The sequence below is a fragment of the Natrix helvetica genome (assembly GCF_964273705.1).
Source record: "Natrix helvetica genome assembly, chromosome: 2".
Lineage (NCBI taxonomy): Eukaryota > Metazoa > Chordata > Lepidosauria > Squamata > Natricidae > Natrix > Natrix helvetica.
Genome location: NC_138552.1, coordinates 238,552,777 through 238,570,596, shown reverse-complemented (window position 1 = coordinate 238,570,596; position 17,820 = coordinate 238,552,777). Strand labels below are relative to the sequence as shown.

The 17,820-nt window shown below is 36.3% G+C and overlaps 1 protein-coding gene across 1 annotated transcript in view; it reads right to left on the bottom strand.

Annotated features, from left to right (window-relative positions):
• The window catches only part of ITPKB (inositol-trisphosphate 3-kinase B), an 82,979-nt gene that overhangs the window by 17,443 nt on the left and 47,716 nt on the right, over window positions 1-17,820 (bottom strand). The window contains exon 3 of the mRNA XM_081943977.1: window positions 2,387-2,486. Within this exon, the coding sequence (XP_081800103.1) occupies window positions 2,387-2,486 (100 nt within the window). The remainder of the gene's footprint in view (window positions 1-2,386; window positions 2,487-17,820) is intronic.

Here is a 17,820-nt window from a genome sequence, read left to right as displayed (position 1 = left end):
TCTCTACTGTTTGTGGAAGAGGCAGATATGGTGGGCGCTGAGAGCCAAATGATGTTTGGAGGACACGGGTTTGCTGTTTAAGAGCGATCGCGCGTTCTGACCCTCATCGCCCTTCTCGCACCCCCGGGTGCTCGGGATTACAGGACCCTGGTCTCCGGCTGGTGTCGCTTAACGCCAGGTCCGTGGTACATAAGGCTCCCCTCATTTACGACCTCATACAAGAGGGTAGAGCGGACCTGGTGTGCATTACGGAGACCTGGTTGGGCCATGAGGGATGTGTGCCCCTTAGCGAACTATGCCCACCAGGCTTCCGAGCGTTTCACCACCCGAGAGCCCAGGGCAGGGGCGGGGTGGTGGTGGTTATTAGGGAAAGTCTCAGACCTCAGGAGGTCACTGTGCCTGAGATAGGCGGGTGTGAGTCCTTCTTTGTGAAGTGGGGCCTTGGAGCTCAGGTGGGCCTTTTTGTTACGTACCTGTATCCCTGCTACGTTTCATCGGCCCTGCCGGATCTGCTGAATATGTTAGCTGGATTATCGGTTGACTTCCCCAGGCTCATGGTCCTGGGGGATTTTAATCTGCCTTCCATTGGTGAGACATCCGAGTCAGCTCGGGAGTTCATGGCTTCCATGACAGCTATGGACCTCTCAGTTAATTCAAGACCCCACCCATAATGGGGTTCACACGCTCGACCTGATTTTTGTCTCTGGGCAGTGGATAAATGATCTAGATTTAGGGGATATTTCTATTCAACCCTTGTCATGGTCTGATCATTTCCTCATCAGGCTTGACTTCCATATCGCTACCCCTCGCTGCAGGGAGGCGGAACCGACTAGATGGTTCCGCCCCAGGCACCTGATGGACCCCGAAAGGTTCCTGATGGAGCTTGGGACTTTTCCTGCTCACAACTCGACCGAAGCCCTAGTGGAAGCCTGGGATAGGGCGGCCGCTGGGACCTTGGATCGCATTGTGCCTTTGCGGCCTCTGACCCGTTGTCAATCCCGGGTACCTTCCTGGTTTACCGAGGAGCTCCAGGAGATGAAACGCCGGAGCAAGATCTGAGGCAAAAGCGTGCGTAATCATAGATATCAATATGTGACCCAACTCCTTCCCCCTAGTAACCCCATCCCCCAGTCCAATTCGCACACACCACAGGTGTCATGTGGGCTGCAGCTTCAAAACCCATCATCAGGTTGGTATGCCAGATGGTTGGCCGTGGCGGCAATTCCACTATCTGCAGCATGCGCAGTAGATGGTGAGAAAATCACTCCCTTCTTCATTCACTCCTGTGCTTAAGCTTCCCCTCCCAAATACCATGTTATCTCCCCCCCTCCCCGTTTCAATGGCAGCCGAAAGCAAGCAGCAAAGCCGAGGCTGACACTGGGATAAGTAATGGGAGTTCATTCCGTTACTTGGTGCTAGGGATTCGAACCACCGAACTGCTGACTTTCTGATCGACAAGCTTAGCATCTTAGCCACTGAGCCACCTGATGGAGTATTAGAATACTATTTTTTCTAAGAAACACAGATTTGTTTTTTTAAGAAATTCAGACAAGTTGCCTGCAGCACAGACATAACCTTGCTTTGTGCCCAAACTGTTAACATGATAGGACAAGGGGAGGATACAACATATTAGTCCCTGGGTCAAATATTTCAAGTAGCATGAAATTCTCAAGACTTTATATATAATTCCGAGTTAAACAACATTTTGGAGTTGTTGAACACAACTGGAATTTTAACAGAAAATCATGGGTGATCACATAAAGCGGCTACCATAGGAAGTTATGCACATTTATACAATGGTTGTCATAGTTTGTTTCAAAATTACTTCCCAAGGATGAGTCTCATGATCCCTTCTAGCCCCCAATTTCCAGACAAACACAAACACTGATTTGCAGCCACATTATTTTTATTTTCAAGGAAAGTTTAAGGAGTCTATATAAGATAGAGTCATTCTCCTTAAGCAAAAACTATCTCAGAAAGCCCAGAGTAACTGGGAGGTGAGTAGCATATAAATTTAATAAATTATTATTATTTAAAATTATGCTAGAAGCTGGAGTCTTGTTACAACAGTAGCTTTGCATTTATTGTAATCATTTCATTAAAATAGTTTTTTAAAATCAGAACAGTGAATTACTTCGGCATTTCCTCAGGTTCCTGCTCTACTATGTCTAAAACAAACCAGCAATTCTAGTATAGGCCTAATCTGGCATTATTATGATAAAATAGCAGGAGAAAAACACAAGTACGTATAATTCATTTTACAGAAGTAATTTATGTCGAGACCAGCTAATTATCTTAAATTCCCCAAGAGACATTCTGAACATTTCCCTTTCACTAAATGAAGTTTCCCTTTGAGAGGCAAACAGCAGAATGTGATCTGTAATACCTGCATGCCCGGCTAATTGGATCCAGGGATATTTCTTCTTAAAGGACATAACAAAGGGGGACCAGTGCACCATGTTCTTGATTTTCCGCCACGATTTGCTCTAGAAAAAAAAGAAGATAAATTAAAGCGACTACAGAAATTGTATTTATAGCAAAACCCAGTTTAAAAACTCTAGTTAAATATGAATAGTGAGATTTGGTGGCAGAACAAGCTCAACCAGGCACCTGTGCTGAAGAAGACATCAATTCAAGATAAGCCAATCTACTGTGCATTTCTTCTTATAAGACTCGTTCAGATGTTCACACTTTCATGGTTAGCTTGCAATTCCCACCATTATACTCTTGGTATACATACCCGGTAGAGGAAAAAGAAAGATATATTTGAAAAGTAAATAAAGGAAGATATCTAAACTTTTTATAACTCTTTCCATTCCCCACACATAACTGATCTTTTGTTTTTGCTATGCTTCAGATTTAAGAAACACGTTTTTCCGAGAAAGAGATCTGCTTTATTTATTAAGTTTGGACTTAAATGTCACATTAAGCAAACACTGCACCAAATGCAGTCCCACTTTTGATTACGTCATTATTATTACGTCTTCCCCTACGCAGATATGCTAGGAGCCCACTGAATGAAAGGAGTAGTGAAAAACAAGAGTTGCCCACTTCTTTTCCAAACCCAGCTAGAGCAATGTGCACCATTCTGCTGCTAAGAAAATATCCATGGCAGCAGAAAGTAGCGACACGAGATTAGGTAAGACCAGACAGAGTTGTACATTAATTACACAAGAAGTACCTTGATACTATACTGTCCCTTTTCTCTTCCAAAATATCTTCAGGGTGGAGGAATTCCTGAATAAGTTAGTCTTGTTATTATCTTTTAGGAAGAATTTTCTCCAAAAAAAAGGAGAAACTTTAGCTAGCTGCATCAGCAAAGCGCCACTTAGAAAACTGAGGAAAGCCTCAGTCCTTTCTGAAGGAAAATAGTTTCCCACAATTTGCACAAATGGAACATGTGGCTAAATTAAGGCGGAGGTGTTTGTTATCTCAAAACCAGAAGGCAAAGTAAACTGTCTCAGAAGAAATATGCAAACAAGAAAACAATGGGTGAAGCGGTTAACAGAATAAAACAAAACAACAAGAAGGATTTTAACTCTAAGCAGCCAAGTATCATACTCAAAGTCCACACTGAAATGTCAGAGGGCAAAATAATCTAAGACATATAAAAGGAACAAAATGTGAAATTGCCCATTATGCTTAAAATAATTACATCTGAAATCTGATACAGTGGACAGAACTATCCTTTGCACACATGAAATGCTTTTGAATTTTAAAATTATTTATAGTTATGAACATGATAATTTCACTTGTATTAGAAGACCAAGGAAAAGCTCAGCCATAAACCATATGGCAGTAGTTTTATTCAAAAATACAATATGTGTAATGTACAAAATTTTGAATAATTATTCTCTTATATTGGAACTTTATCATTTGCTGCAGGCTGCCATTTTGCTGTTTTTCCATCATTGCAAAATCATATGTAATCTATGCAAGTTTACCTAAATCTCTATAACAAACCAATGTGAACACACCTGGCCGTGAAAAACTTAAGGAGCAGCTATGACATGCTCAAGAAGATAAGTAGAGGAGTGAAATAATTTCAGCAGCCTCTTTTCTTTCTTCATCAAGTTCATGTTTATGCAGACTTGTAGCTTTAGCCAATTTACTGTCAACATTGCTAAAGGCATCTTCCTATATCAACATGTGGGTTTCCAAGAAGAATGCCAGGAGCGCTGTACTTTGGCTTTTTTGTTCCTTGTTGGCAGAAAGCACTGTTGGATTCCCCTTTACTAAAGTGTTTCTTTGCTTTGACTTATATTTGCTTAATTCTTTTAAAAGGAAAGCCTCTCGGGGGAATCTGGGTTTCCACATCAAGACTCAACTTGCCCAGAAGAGGGATCCTCCTATGAAAATGCAAACATTAAGTCATTCAGTCCCAGCATAAAATGTTCATGAGAGAAGTCACTGTTCTAGAGCCAAATTTTTCTTTCCACAGTGGTTAGAAATCACAGAGCAGAAAAAAAATCGGAGCTACTTCAAAGCCAGTGTTAAATGAAACAAGAATAGCGCATAGTATCATAAATAGCTTCCCAAATGCTATTACAAACATGCTCTTGTCGAGATTAATATTTCATTCTACATTGATAATGTTCAAGTCATAAAATTATTGAAAAATACAGGAATCTAGGAGAGATGTGTATTAAAAGGGTTGAAATTTACATTTATGATCTCAAAAATATTTTTTATAAAATGATGTGTATACAGTTTCATTGGAACATGACATCAAAAAATTATCCAGAACATATAGCACTTTAAATGTATGTCAGAAATGTAAACAACAAAAAGATTCAATTTATCATCAGTAAATGTGTAAAAAAGCTAAAACATTTGGATCCAAATACATATTTTGATACAGAGGATTTTCAAGATCAACTGAAGCTAGATTTTTTTTCCTTTTAAGATTAAGAATATATTGTCAAGAGTTCTGCCGACTGGAAACCTCTTATGGACTTTTTGCATAAAAATGAAAAAATAACCTTGTGGTTTACAGTTTTGATAATATAGAAAGAAGAGTAATATGATGTAACTTTAGAAAGAGGTCAAGATATATTTGTGCTTGTGAATTGCCTAAATAAAATCAGAAGCCATTACTTTATATTTTCTTTCTTTTCTATTTTCTATTTGTATTTTCTTTTCTTATACTTTTTGCTTTTTCTTCTTCTTTCCTACTTTCCATTACTCTCTCCCTCCCTCTCTCTCTTGTTCTGATCATTGTTCTCTGTGTTCCACTCTTTGATCTTCTTTACAGTACTGGAAAAATGCTTTCATATCCTGATTCAATTATGCTTTTTCAAGACTAAACGTACTGTACTCCCCCTAGTTTCTCTTCCTAAAACTTAATTTGTTTATTAACTTGTTCATTTTCTCTGATCTGATCTGATCAAGTTTCTTTGAAACTTTCTGAAAATGTGGAGCTTTGAACTAGACATATTATTTCAGGTCTGACCAATGCAAAATAGTAAAACTATTCTTTCCCATAATTTGGAAAATAAACTCTATGGATATAGCCTAAAACTAGTGATTCACATTCACTTGTGATATACTTGTGTTATTTCCAAGTGTGATTATAAAGTCAGGTGCTCTCTGTCCTATATCTGTAAATGTGATTTCTTGTTCTTAGGTGAAGTACTTTGTAAATTGCACATTATATTTTATTTTGGTATTTTCAACCCCCTTCTGCAACATTAATATTAACCCTAATAATACATGCTTTTTGGAAGGTAAGCTTGTGTTTCTAATAATGTACATGTTTTTTATGCCATGTATTAAGGGGAACAAAAAACTAATTCTTATGTGCTGACAAAGTCTTCCCTTTCATGCCACATGTGAAAACTTATTATTTTAGGGAAATTTTATTGCCTATTAATGTGTGAAACATGCATACCTATACTTGTTTCTCTGGAATATAGACACAATTCACTTATATAATTAAATAATACAGAGAGTAAAGTTGGTGTAGAAGTTAAGGCACCAGGTTAGACCATGAGTTCTAGTCCTGCCTTAGTCTTAAAACCAGCTGGGGGAATTCACTTCTGGGCTGGATTAGTCACTTATTCCCAGTCCTAGTAAGGATGCAATGGCAAACTCCTTCTAAGAAATCTTGCCAAAGAAATTATCCAAGAATTGTACACAATTGAATGAAAGAAATTAAAAAAAACACATAGGTAAGTCCTTCAACACTAACATTTCAGCATAAGCTCCTGAAGCTGGCAAGGATTTTTAAAGTAGCCTGAACATAAGAAAAATTAACTTTAAAATTATTACTGTAAACTCAAAAGATAAGTCTTATTATTAAAGAAAGCAGAATTAGTTCAATGAACACTTATTAAGCTTAGCTTTCAGTTTATTTTAAAAATAGTAGAAAAAGTAAATCTTGCTTTGTCCACATCAGGAACATATCAAAGTGCCTTAATGATATTTGAATAATTGGCATTCATTCATCTGAAACACTATTTATACAGTTCTCTAATAGAAAGAAAGAGACCATTATCTAGTAGATGGGTGAAGACTATGGAATCTTCTAGAGATTGTTGAGTACAATTGAGTACAATGCCAGCACTTCTAATCATTAATCATGATGGCTAGGAGTCTCTAGAAGTTGTAGTTCATAATATGGACCTCTACAGCAGATTATATTAATATATGGCCTTCACGGGGTGGCAGGCACCGATATTGAAATAATGAGTTGGTAAGAGTAGGCTTTCATGCAATTCCTTTGCCTACTCAGCAGCTGGGCCTTTCTATAGAAAACATGACATCTACCTAAATCAGGGGTGTCCAAACTTGGCAACTTTAAGACTTGTGGACTTCAACTCCCAGAATTCCCCAGCCAGCAGAGCTGGCTGGGGAATTCTGGGAGTTGAAGTCCACAAGTCTTAAAGTTGCCAAGTTTGGACACCCCTGACCTAAATAGAGATCAAGAATTTCAAATAAGAGCAAGTAGATTTTGAATTTAAAACTGATTTAAATAATCCAGTGTGTTTTCTCATCTACATGCTTGTGCCCAAGATGTTTATGGATTTTTCGGTGTTTTTGTGATTCTGTTTTACCTGGTTTCATTTCTGAATTAGATGAAATAGCATTCCAAGGTTTTGAACATGTGTTGAGTCTCCACTCCCATTTACTACAGAACAGTTGGGAGGAAATTAACTGCTTATGATGTTTTTTTTACTACCATTTTTCTAGCCAAGGAGATAATTCTCAGGAAAAAAAGTAACATACAACCTTTCTGCCTTTTGTTCTAGCAGCAAATTATATCTCTTAAATGGGCAAAAATCTGAATTTTGAATGTGAAAACATTGGTTAGGTTCTGTGAAAATATTCTTTTATTTGTCTATCCTTCTAAGTAAATTCAGAAGGAACGGTATCCTGCCAATTTTTTTCAACTTGTTTTTTTCCCCAAAAAGAAAGTGAGGAAAAATGGAAGTTAATTTAAGATATTTATTGGCCCAGGTATATGGAGCAACATGTAAAGAGTGGAAACAGCATTTTGCTCTGCAAACATAGCTTTCTTTCTTTTGTGTAACACTAATGAATTCTAAGAATAGTTAAAAGAATTTTAAAGAAGAAAAGGGGCTTGCTGCCAAATAAGTCACTTTTTTAAGCTTATAGTGTAGACAATTGAGAAATTGTACACCTTGGTAGCAAGCAAAACTGTTCTCCTTACAGAGAGTTGGATAGTTTTTAAAGAATGAGAGAGGTTTTTAAGAAAATGCAGGAAAAACAAATATACTCCCTCTTCCTGTACACAATACAGAAGTCTATTTTGGACAAGGAACAGTGGGCTTGTCTGTTTGCAAGCCTTGGCAGGTTAGAAACATCTGGTTGAATGGCTTACACCAAAGCACAGCTATTTCAGATGTTTGGAATTCTCTGAGAATACATAGAGACGCTTTAATTTACAGAAAATCCATTTTGGTTAGTTGTGAGTGTTCCAGTCACATCCAAAGGCTTCATTATGTGCTGCTGCTTTTGAAAACTCCAGATAGTGTGGAATAAAATTATTTGGAGCCTGCTGGGGCTTGAAAGTTAGATCTTATTACACCAACTTTAAAATAGCTGTACTAGTTGTAAGCTTGTTTCAAACTTCAGTCAGTTTATTGTTTATTTACAAAGTGCCCATATTTTGGATCCAGGTTATTTGAATATATAAAACCTGTTTGGATTCCAAAATCAATTTTGGAAGTCCTATCTGTTATCCCGCTACAAAAATCTGTAAAGTTGGATAACACTTGAAATAGGACCTCCTTAGGATGGGTTGCCAATCTATAAAAGTATCTTGAGCAAGGTATAGGTTATACCCTATATATTGTTGCTTTTAAGAGGCTGTTTTTCCCAAGCTTTTAGTTGAAAGCCTTAATGAACTGCAAAAAGAGCCAATCAGTCAGTCCTAGACCAAATAATGGCTTGAAGTGATGATCAACGAGCAAAAACTCACATACTTGGCATGTAGTGTGAGGGGATGATGGATTGGAAAAAATGGTTAAGCTTGGCAGTATTGAGGGAAACAATAAAAGAGAGAAACAACAGATAAGGAGGACAGATGGGATCAAAGAAATTATTGAAAAATTCTTTCTTTGGGAAGAGCTACAAATAATTATAAGAGAAGATCGAGATGACAAGTACCTGTCTACCTAGTCACCCAAGACTTGAATCTGGTTGAATGGCACCTAAAGTATTTTTGAAAAATGGTGGCATTGAACAGCAACTGAAAAATAGGCTGACGGAATAAATAAAATTACCTCTTATCCTCAGGATTTATTTTCTTAATTTGGTTACTACATAACTTTCAATTCTAAACTTCCAAACTATAGCTAAAAAATCTGATAGATGTAAAATATTCTGTACTTTGCCATTTTTCACTAGCAATTGGTATTTAGAGAATGGATAATAGATAAATAGACCTTTTTTAAAAAAACAGGTGTATAAAAATTGAGAGAACATCAGTTTTTTGTCAGCTCCCAGGGCAATCTCTGATTTTTAAATCAACACACTAGTTCTCTGAACTGTTGAAATTGAAAAGGTCTTTCATTTGGGAACCAATGTGAAGGAGGTTGTACATGAGCTTGGGATATATTTAGTTGTTTTGATATTATATGGTGTCATGATTTTTATGACCGTGTTATGATTTATGTACGAACCTATGTACTAAATAATATTAGGAACATAGTAAAGGGGAACACCTAAGTTTCCAAAGGGATAAATTAAGCAACAGCTCTAAAAAACCAATGTAATTCTGCTAATAAAGTTCATGTTTTAACAGTTTCCTTTTAAAAATACAGATCTGTAAGCAACAGTTTATTCTTCAAAATTTAGAAAAACAAATTCTAAAACACAGCTCAGTTTTTAATAACAGAAGTTACTCTAACCAACATATTTAAAAAATGGATCATGTTTAACATCTACAGCTTTTAAAACTAAATAAATACTGCTGAACAATCCTGACATTTTAATTTCTTTCAGCTCCTCTTAATTGTTTCTGGTTTACATTTGTCATTAGCTACATCAGTGTTTGGCCATCCTTTCGTAATTTAAAACTCTATTTGTAATGTTATTGTTTTGCAGACATTGGAACTGAAACTGAGTGTCCGTAAGAGGGCTAATGAGCTTCTCAACTAGCAGTCCTATAGAAATGAAACTGAAGGGTCAAAGCGACGTATCTCTAGGATAATCTGATAACATAACTGTTTTAAAGGGTTTATTTTTTGCAGGTAGCACAGGGAATCTAGAGTCAAATTTCAATTAAAGGACAATAATTTTCTTCAAATTTCAGAGCAAGCAGATGACACAACCGTCCTTGAGTGGACTGAGTTTGAAAGCTGGGAGGCTAGCAACAGAGGCGGAGCTTAAGAATCTTACAAACAGACTCAGTCCAATCAGGAGCAGACAATGTCAACTCATGCCTGGATGCTATCTCCACCTCATTGGAGAAGGAAGGTTTTCAATGGTGCCAATTTAAAAGTTAGGGAATTAATTACATTTTTGTACATTTAAGCTTTTTTGAAAAACAACATGAAAGCTTAAAACTGTATTTTCAGATGTTGTAGAACTCTAAAATTGATTCATTGTATAAGGTGAAAAAATATCTTCTAAACTAAAAGGGAAAGTCATTGGAAACAGGAAAGTGGAACATTTTAACATTAATTATGGAATAACATTTAAAAGATACGCACATGCTTGCAAATCCAAAAGAACAATGCTGAGATAACAGACCAGAAACAATTCTTGCAAAATCTATTACTCTGGGCAGGATGTATCCATTGTCATTTACATTACATATCATACAAAGCCATTACAATCTTATTTGGGCTTCCTCCAAAGAATTCATGGCTTGTAAATAGAATCACATCCATGAAGACTCTAGAAGGCTCTTTTTTTGAGTAACAGCCCTTATATTATTTCACACCCTTAATCATGTACTGTGTAAAGTTACCTGTGTAATAATCTCATAAATGCAGAAATGAAGAAACTTTTTTGAGGTCTGCAGGATGCAGCTTATAAATTTAATAAATTATAATATGATGATATCACACAAATGCTGACCTTACATCAGGCAGCAGAATGTAAGCATATAAGTTGAAGGTATATTACAATGTCATTGTATTTTATTGCAGACACTTTTGCTCCTGTTTCATGTTTATAAATCTAAACAAAGCAGATTGAATATAAGAACATCCCTACAATATCAGACAAAGGTGCACCCTAAGGGAATTTTATTCATAATAGTGTTGGATTTTCATAGTCAACCAGCTGCTTTTTTTGCTCTCATTTAAGTTCTCCTTTTCATCAATGTCACTGGATGACCCAATTCTAAAGTTTTAAAAGAATAAAAATTTATCCCTGTCTACTTTCTCTACACCATGCATGATTTTATGTACCTCAATCATTTCCCCATCTCAGCTGATTTTTTTTCCAAGCCAAAGAATTCCAAACATTTCTTATTGGGATGGCATTTGGTCCCCTTGCTCATTTCAGTTGCCCTTTTCTGCATTTTTTCTAGCTCACTTAGGTTATTTTCAATATGCAGCAACCAGAACTGTACCTGCATCCCAGATGCAGATATTCTACAGAAGAGCAAAAGGCATTACAATGTTGTCATTTTTCTTTTCAACCCATTTCCTAATGAACAAAAACATGAAATTTGCCTTTTTCCTAATTGCTACATCTCTTGGTTGAGGCAAAATATTTTATGTAGATCAAATATTGTATGCAGAAATTGATCTTTCCTATTAAAATGCAAAGTCAGAAGCCAGTGAATTCTCAAATTGTTTCCAGGTCCCTAATAATAAATGTTTACTGCAAAGCAACTTAAACAGCTCTTAGCTTTTAAGATGAACATGATTCACTAGCAACAGGAAATGCTACTGTAGTTTGAAGAGGCTTAACTCCTCTGAACCAATAACCAATGGCTGAACATTTTCTGCTGTGTTTAGAAAGCCAGTTAAATTCTTGGCATAGCTCAGAGTATCTTTCTGTTGGCACAGTACTAGTTGCAGTGACACCAGGAAGTTCTGGTATTTCCCTGTTCTTCAGCAACTCACTCAGTGGGGGATGGTGGGGAACACAAATTGAACTTCAAAGCTTGTGCAGAAACTGAAAGGCAAGTCTGACTATTAAGAAGAAGTGCAGCACAGTGGTTGGTTGCTAAGTTACCACATGACGTACATACAGAGCCCCTGTCTACATTTTTCCATTACATTCTCCTCAGTTAGGCTAACCAGCCTGAATCAGAGATGTCTCTCAAACAAGTCGGCTTTATACAGATCAAAACACTTTAAGTCTTATAAGGAAATTGATCTCAAACTCTTAAGGAAAAAGAATTACATTATATGTGAGCATAGTATGACAACAGATGTCTTGATGGACATGCACAAAATTTATACAATGGGAATGTGTGAAACATAAAAGAACAGAACTGTCTTCCCACCTGATTTGAAGCAGGATACTTTAAATCACAGTTTGATAAACAAGCCATAATGTCTGGTTTACATAAAATGCTAAGTCACATTGAATGGGTTCACCTGTCATGTGCAATAAAAATAACCACATTATATCTTAGTGCAGAGTGTGAAGTCATTAAAATTGTGACTCCTATTTTTTTTAAAAAGGTGTGTATTGGAAAAAAAGGCTTCACACAGTGGTTTGTTTAGTTTGGTATTTTGAACTTGACTTTCCAAATTAATGTAGAGATGAATCACAGCTTCGCTTGAGAATCTGTTCCTTGTCTATTTTATTTACTGTTCAAATGCCTTCTTAAATAGATACACGCTGAAGTTACGAGAATGGGAAGTATATATTCTCCAAGTATAGTCACAAGGTACATTGAATATGATACATGCATAGTCAAAACTGTTCTGATGTGCAATCAAAAATTCAAGTATCAAAACAACTAATTGGGAGGGGGGCTACTTGACACTTTGGAAGATAAATAAATTTTATGTTCTTGATGAGAGTAGGAGACCTATGAACCATGTCTTATGAACAAAAGCTGAAGCATGTATTAAAGGATTATACAAAGGTGATCTTCAAACAATATGGTTACCCAGATAAATACATTTTAATTTGCTCTAGAAAATAGAATCCAAGTCTAATAGGTTCAAATTACAAGAAAGAGAATTTCAATAAATTAATCACATCTCATAGGCATGAGTGTGCCAGCCAGCTGGTCTTCGGTGTTCCAGCTTCTGTGAGGACCAGCTGGCTGGTGCGTATGCATATACCAGAGGCTTGAAGACGAGCTGGTTGCCGCATGCATGCACGCTGGTCAGCTGGTCTTTGGGTTTCCGGCGCTCTGGTGTGCATGCATGGGCATTCCAGTTTGGGCACTCAATGCCCAAGAGGTTCACCATCACTGGTATAGGGTTTCCTGCCTGAGCAAGGGGTTGGACTAGAAGACCACCAAGGTCCCTTACAACTCTGTAAATTCTGTTAAAGTCGACTTTGAAGGGTCACCTACTGAAAATGCTATAAAAAAAAGTTTTTATTAAATCTTATTCGAAAATAAATATACCGAATTTAAATTATAGTTGCAATTGAGGGATGGGGTTTTTTTTTTTTGGTAAAGCGCAGATCTTAATAAATCTTTTTCACCTGTGCAAACAACGTTTTCCTCATATTTTATATTTTTTTTTAAAAAATGGAAAAAATCCCCTGCCTCAGTGCTAATTCACATTCATAAAAAAGAAATAGGCATGTCGACTGGAAAAAAGATAGATACTGCAACAATAATTTAAATGGCCATAACTATATTAAAGACAATATTGTTTAAGAATTGTAACCTAGGAAGGATGGTACGTTCCAAAATATCACTTATTTTCATTACCTTCTTCTCATATAACCCTAGACCCGTGATGGCGAACCTGTGGCACGTGTGCCAGAGATGGCATGCACAGTTGGCTGCTCTTCTGGTCTTCATAGGCGCTGGAAAACAGACTGAAAATGGCCAAAACCGAGGCTGTTTTCGGGCAGTTTTCAGACTGTTTCTAGGCCAATACTTAGGGCCATATCTGGCGCAAAAACAACCCAAAAACAACCCAAAAAACAGCCTTAAAATGGCCAAAATGGGCCAAATAAACAGGCATGCACGGGCCGGCCAACTGGTCTTCAGGTTTCCGGAACGCGGCCACATGCACGCACGTTCCAATTTGGGTACTTGGTGCTGAAAAGGTTCCCTATCACTGCCCTAGATAAATGGGAAAATACTGGATAGCTTACTTATTTTAGACAGTGGTCTCATTCATAGTCAAGAATAGTAGTTGAGTGTTATATTCACTGCTTATCTGTCAGTACATCTGTAACTGAAACAAACAAACTTAGAAAATGCATTCATGCATCTGATAGCACAGTTAAGCACCATTAGTCGTTTCAGGAGAAAAAGGTTGCCATTTAATATTCTACTTCCCTAATTAACATGATATGCCCCAATGTCTTGCTGAATAATATTCTAGAGAATAATAAGCAAAAAATAGTTAGTAGCTGTGGTTAACTGCATTTGAGATAGAAATAAATATAATAAATAAATAAATAAATAAAGATGCAGCTATTATAAAAAGGACATTTTTAAAAACAGAACATTTGGATAAAATTCATTTGTATTTGGATAGATTACCTTTACATTTATATTTGCCGCTGTAACAAGTTTTCATTATATGCAACTTCCCTCTGCTACCAAAACAAGAATAAACAAAAAAACAACCAAATCCTTCGGGAAATAAAGGAAAATCCCAGCTAATTTACAAACCTGATGTGGCCATATCCCTTGCACACCTTCTACAGTCCTTTATCATCTTATAAATATATATTATTTATATCCCCAAGATATCCAAAAGTTGAACATGATCTAAACAATCACTTACCACCTTATTTGATGATTTGTAGACTCTGGTATAATTGTAGCCTTAACCTTATTAAACTCTTTATAAATTGTGATTCTATAGACAGGGTGGATTTTTCTGACATGTGAAAGGCCATTAGGAAGCTTTCTGGACTGAGAAAAATTTGCAAGTACAATGATATGCTAGGATACAGGTACATGTGTAGACACAGGAAATTATTAATCATTTAAATGTTGCAAGCCGGAGTCACTTATGTTTGCTCAAACCATCAAGTCTTGAAAATAATCATAATAAAGTATCTGGAGTTCAAGATTGTCGTTTTATTATATATTCTATCATATGAATAAACTGCAGATACAACATAGCTACTCTGTTCTACTTAAGAACAGAAAGCCTATTTCTACACAATTAAGTTCATAATGGAAACACAACAGCTCGTGACTTCATGCTCTACCCTAAATAATCATTTCTTGGCACAACAGCTCATGAGAAAAAAATGCCAATATTTTAGACATAATGTATGTCTAACACTTAAAATAAGTAAAAATAATACTAATACTAAAACTTTAGCAACAGTAGGAAAAATAGCCGCAGGGCTGTTCTTTACAAGGTACTGCAAAAGCTAACAGTTACATTATATTTTTAGGATGGTGGTGTTAAATTCACAACCTGAGAAACATCTTCATTACTTTAGCAATGTTTCATGAATTTGCAATCACTGCAATGTTTTTTCCCCTTCAGGGAGTTGATTCAAATTGGGAAAAACCATCTGATCTCTGAAAGATCCTATTCATTCACTGGCTGGTTTTCATGTGCCTTTTAAAATTATAGTTTAATGAAAAAGCCACAATGTCTGTATTTAGATTGACCATGAAGCCTTAAACTATGGTTTAGAAATCACAATAGCTTAGTTCGCTCCAAAACCATAAAAACCATATTATGACTCAATATGGTATGTGAACAGAAGCTATAATATGAGACTATAGCAAACTATTTACATTGCATAAACATTCATAACTATTTGGTAATGATCTCCCTTCAGGGATTATATTGCTCTCTTTATTTGAGAAAACAATCTTGTGTTACAGTAAAATTGTAGTGGTACTCAAACATTTTGAAGCAGGCAACATCCTTCTTTGTGTTGCTATTTATAATTATTGAAACTTATGTTCTATTAACATAGTTGTACAGTATTAATCTATGTCTTGGATGTTAAGAAAAATTTGTAGTCTCGTTAATTGAAGAGGCTATTTCCTTACCTTAGATGAAATGCTTTTGGGAAATAGCTCTTGCCCATTGTGGCTGTCCCATTTTGGAACCCCTGGCATTGTCACTCAACCTTCATAATTTCTTTTTTCTCTGAGAATATAGTACATGATCAGAGTAAATAGTACCAGCACTATATTTAGCTCTTTCTTGTTCTTAATACTTCTCAAAGTGATTTGTGTTACTTGAACAACACTCCAGCCAATCCATCACAGAGATTTCCCACCTCAACTGCATAGCTATTGGCTATTGCTACTAATCAATTTTTTCATTCCAATTTGTGCCAAGGTGGAACTATTACTTCACAGCACATACTGTACTAGATAGCCATTGATTCCTGTAAACTACTTGCTCCAATTCAAATAAAACACTTCCTTATTCCTTCCTTTCTGACAGAAACAAACTTAAAGCCATACAAAAACAATGATAAGAGAAATAGAACCGAGACTAGCAAGGAATCCCAGAAATCTCTGAAGAAGAACATCTCAAAATGCAATGGTTGCAAAAAAAAAAACGAGTTATCTGGCAAATAGAGATTGCCAGCACAGATTACTGTTATTAAGCTTTTGGGCACCCTCTCCTAATTCTTTTTAACCAGGGAAGAACCTTGCATTAAAAATACTGTATATATTTTCTTTCCTAGCATTTTCTCTTCATTGCACCCTTATTGATCTATTGCAGAATCCTTGTATTCCATAGACTCCCAACTAAGAAAGGCTGCCTTTCGGACATTCAGAGAGTGTGTGTATGTTTCTGTTTCTGTTTACATGTGTATGTGTATGTATATACACACATATACATATATTACAGACACAGACACACACACAAATGGGGCAAAAGGAGATAGCCACAGTACGTATAATTTTGGCAATTTCACAGAAATACAACAACAGCAAAGAAACCATAATAATTTGGTTATCTTTGTTTGTCTCTCGAAACATGAAACAGCAAAATAAATCAACTGAAGTTGATGAAAAGTAACAATATTTACAAATAACAATAGTATTTTCAAATGTTTAAAGAATGGCTGGCCTTGACTATTCTGATTACAGAATACATAACATCTGAAAAAAAAACATAAGGATCTGAATTGAATACAGATCACATTTTCTTTTTCTTTTTTTATATTAAAGATTTTATTGGTTTTTAAAAAACATTTATGGGGAAAGGGTACAAAGATACATAGAAAATTTTGGCAGCTCCCGTGCTAGTGGTAGAAATCCCTCCAAATCTCACAATTTTTTCAATTTGAAAACAACATATAAAAGATAAGCATAAACAGAATTCTTACATTATATCAATCATGTGTTCAATCATCTCGTTCTTTGTCACGTTCTAGTATATCAACAATTACAATAATATTTCAAATACATTTATTTTTGTGATCTGAGCCTTTTCGATATTGCTCCTTCCTCCCTGTCCCCAGATGGAGCCACGCCTCCCCTCCCCCATATCTTGTACATTGCTGCATTTTTCAGCACCTCCCTTATTTTCATCCTCTAGGAGAGAAAAATGTTTTTTAGTGAAGGCTTCAGCCTCTTCCAGTGTTAATTCTAATTCTGTTTCCCTCCCAGAAAATCAGCATTCCCTCTAGCAATAACCATCTGAACCAAACTCCTTTATTGTATAATTTCTTTGATAAGGAGGAATACTTCCTCCTTCTTTCTCTATTTTTTTTCGGAATTTGCTTATGAATGGTAATTTATTTATCTTGATATTTTAATGGTCCCTCCCTTTGGGCCCCTAGCACCTCATCCCTCGTGGTCCTCCTAAGAAATTTAACATAACTCCCTTGGAATGTTGTGGGTTTTAGTATATGCTGAATTGATCCTATAGACCAGATCCATAGCCCACCACAACTGTTCTTTATTTGTCTTGATATATTCTGCTAAAATTGTACTCATAATATCTTTAAGATTTTCATTCTCTTTTTCTGGTAAGTTCTGAATCTGAGAAAAAATGACATTCTTTCAAGTTCTATTTTTGCCATAAAGTTATCCAATTCTAAATTTCCCTTCCAGACTGCCTTAACCTCCTTTTCCAGCCCAGCTGTCCCCTCCTCCAACACCACAATTCTCTGTTTATTTTCTGTAATATGATGTTGTACCCCTCTGAGTTTGTCTTTGAGATCTGCCACCTCCTTTTTCAGCTCGTTTTGACCCCTCATAATTTCCTGAAACATTTGGTTGACAGATAATTCTTTTGAGCTCTCCCC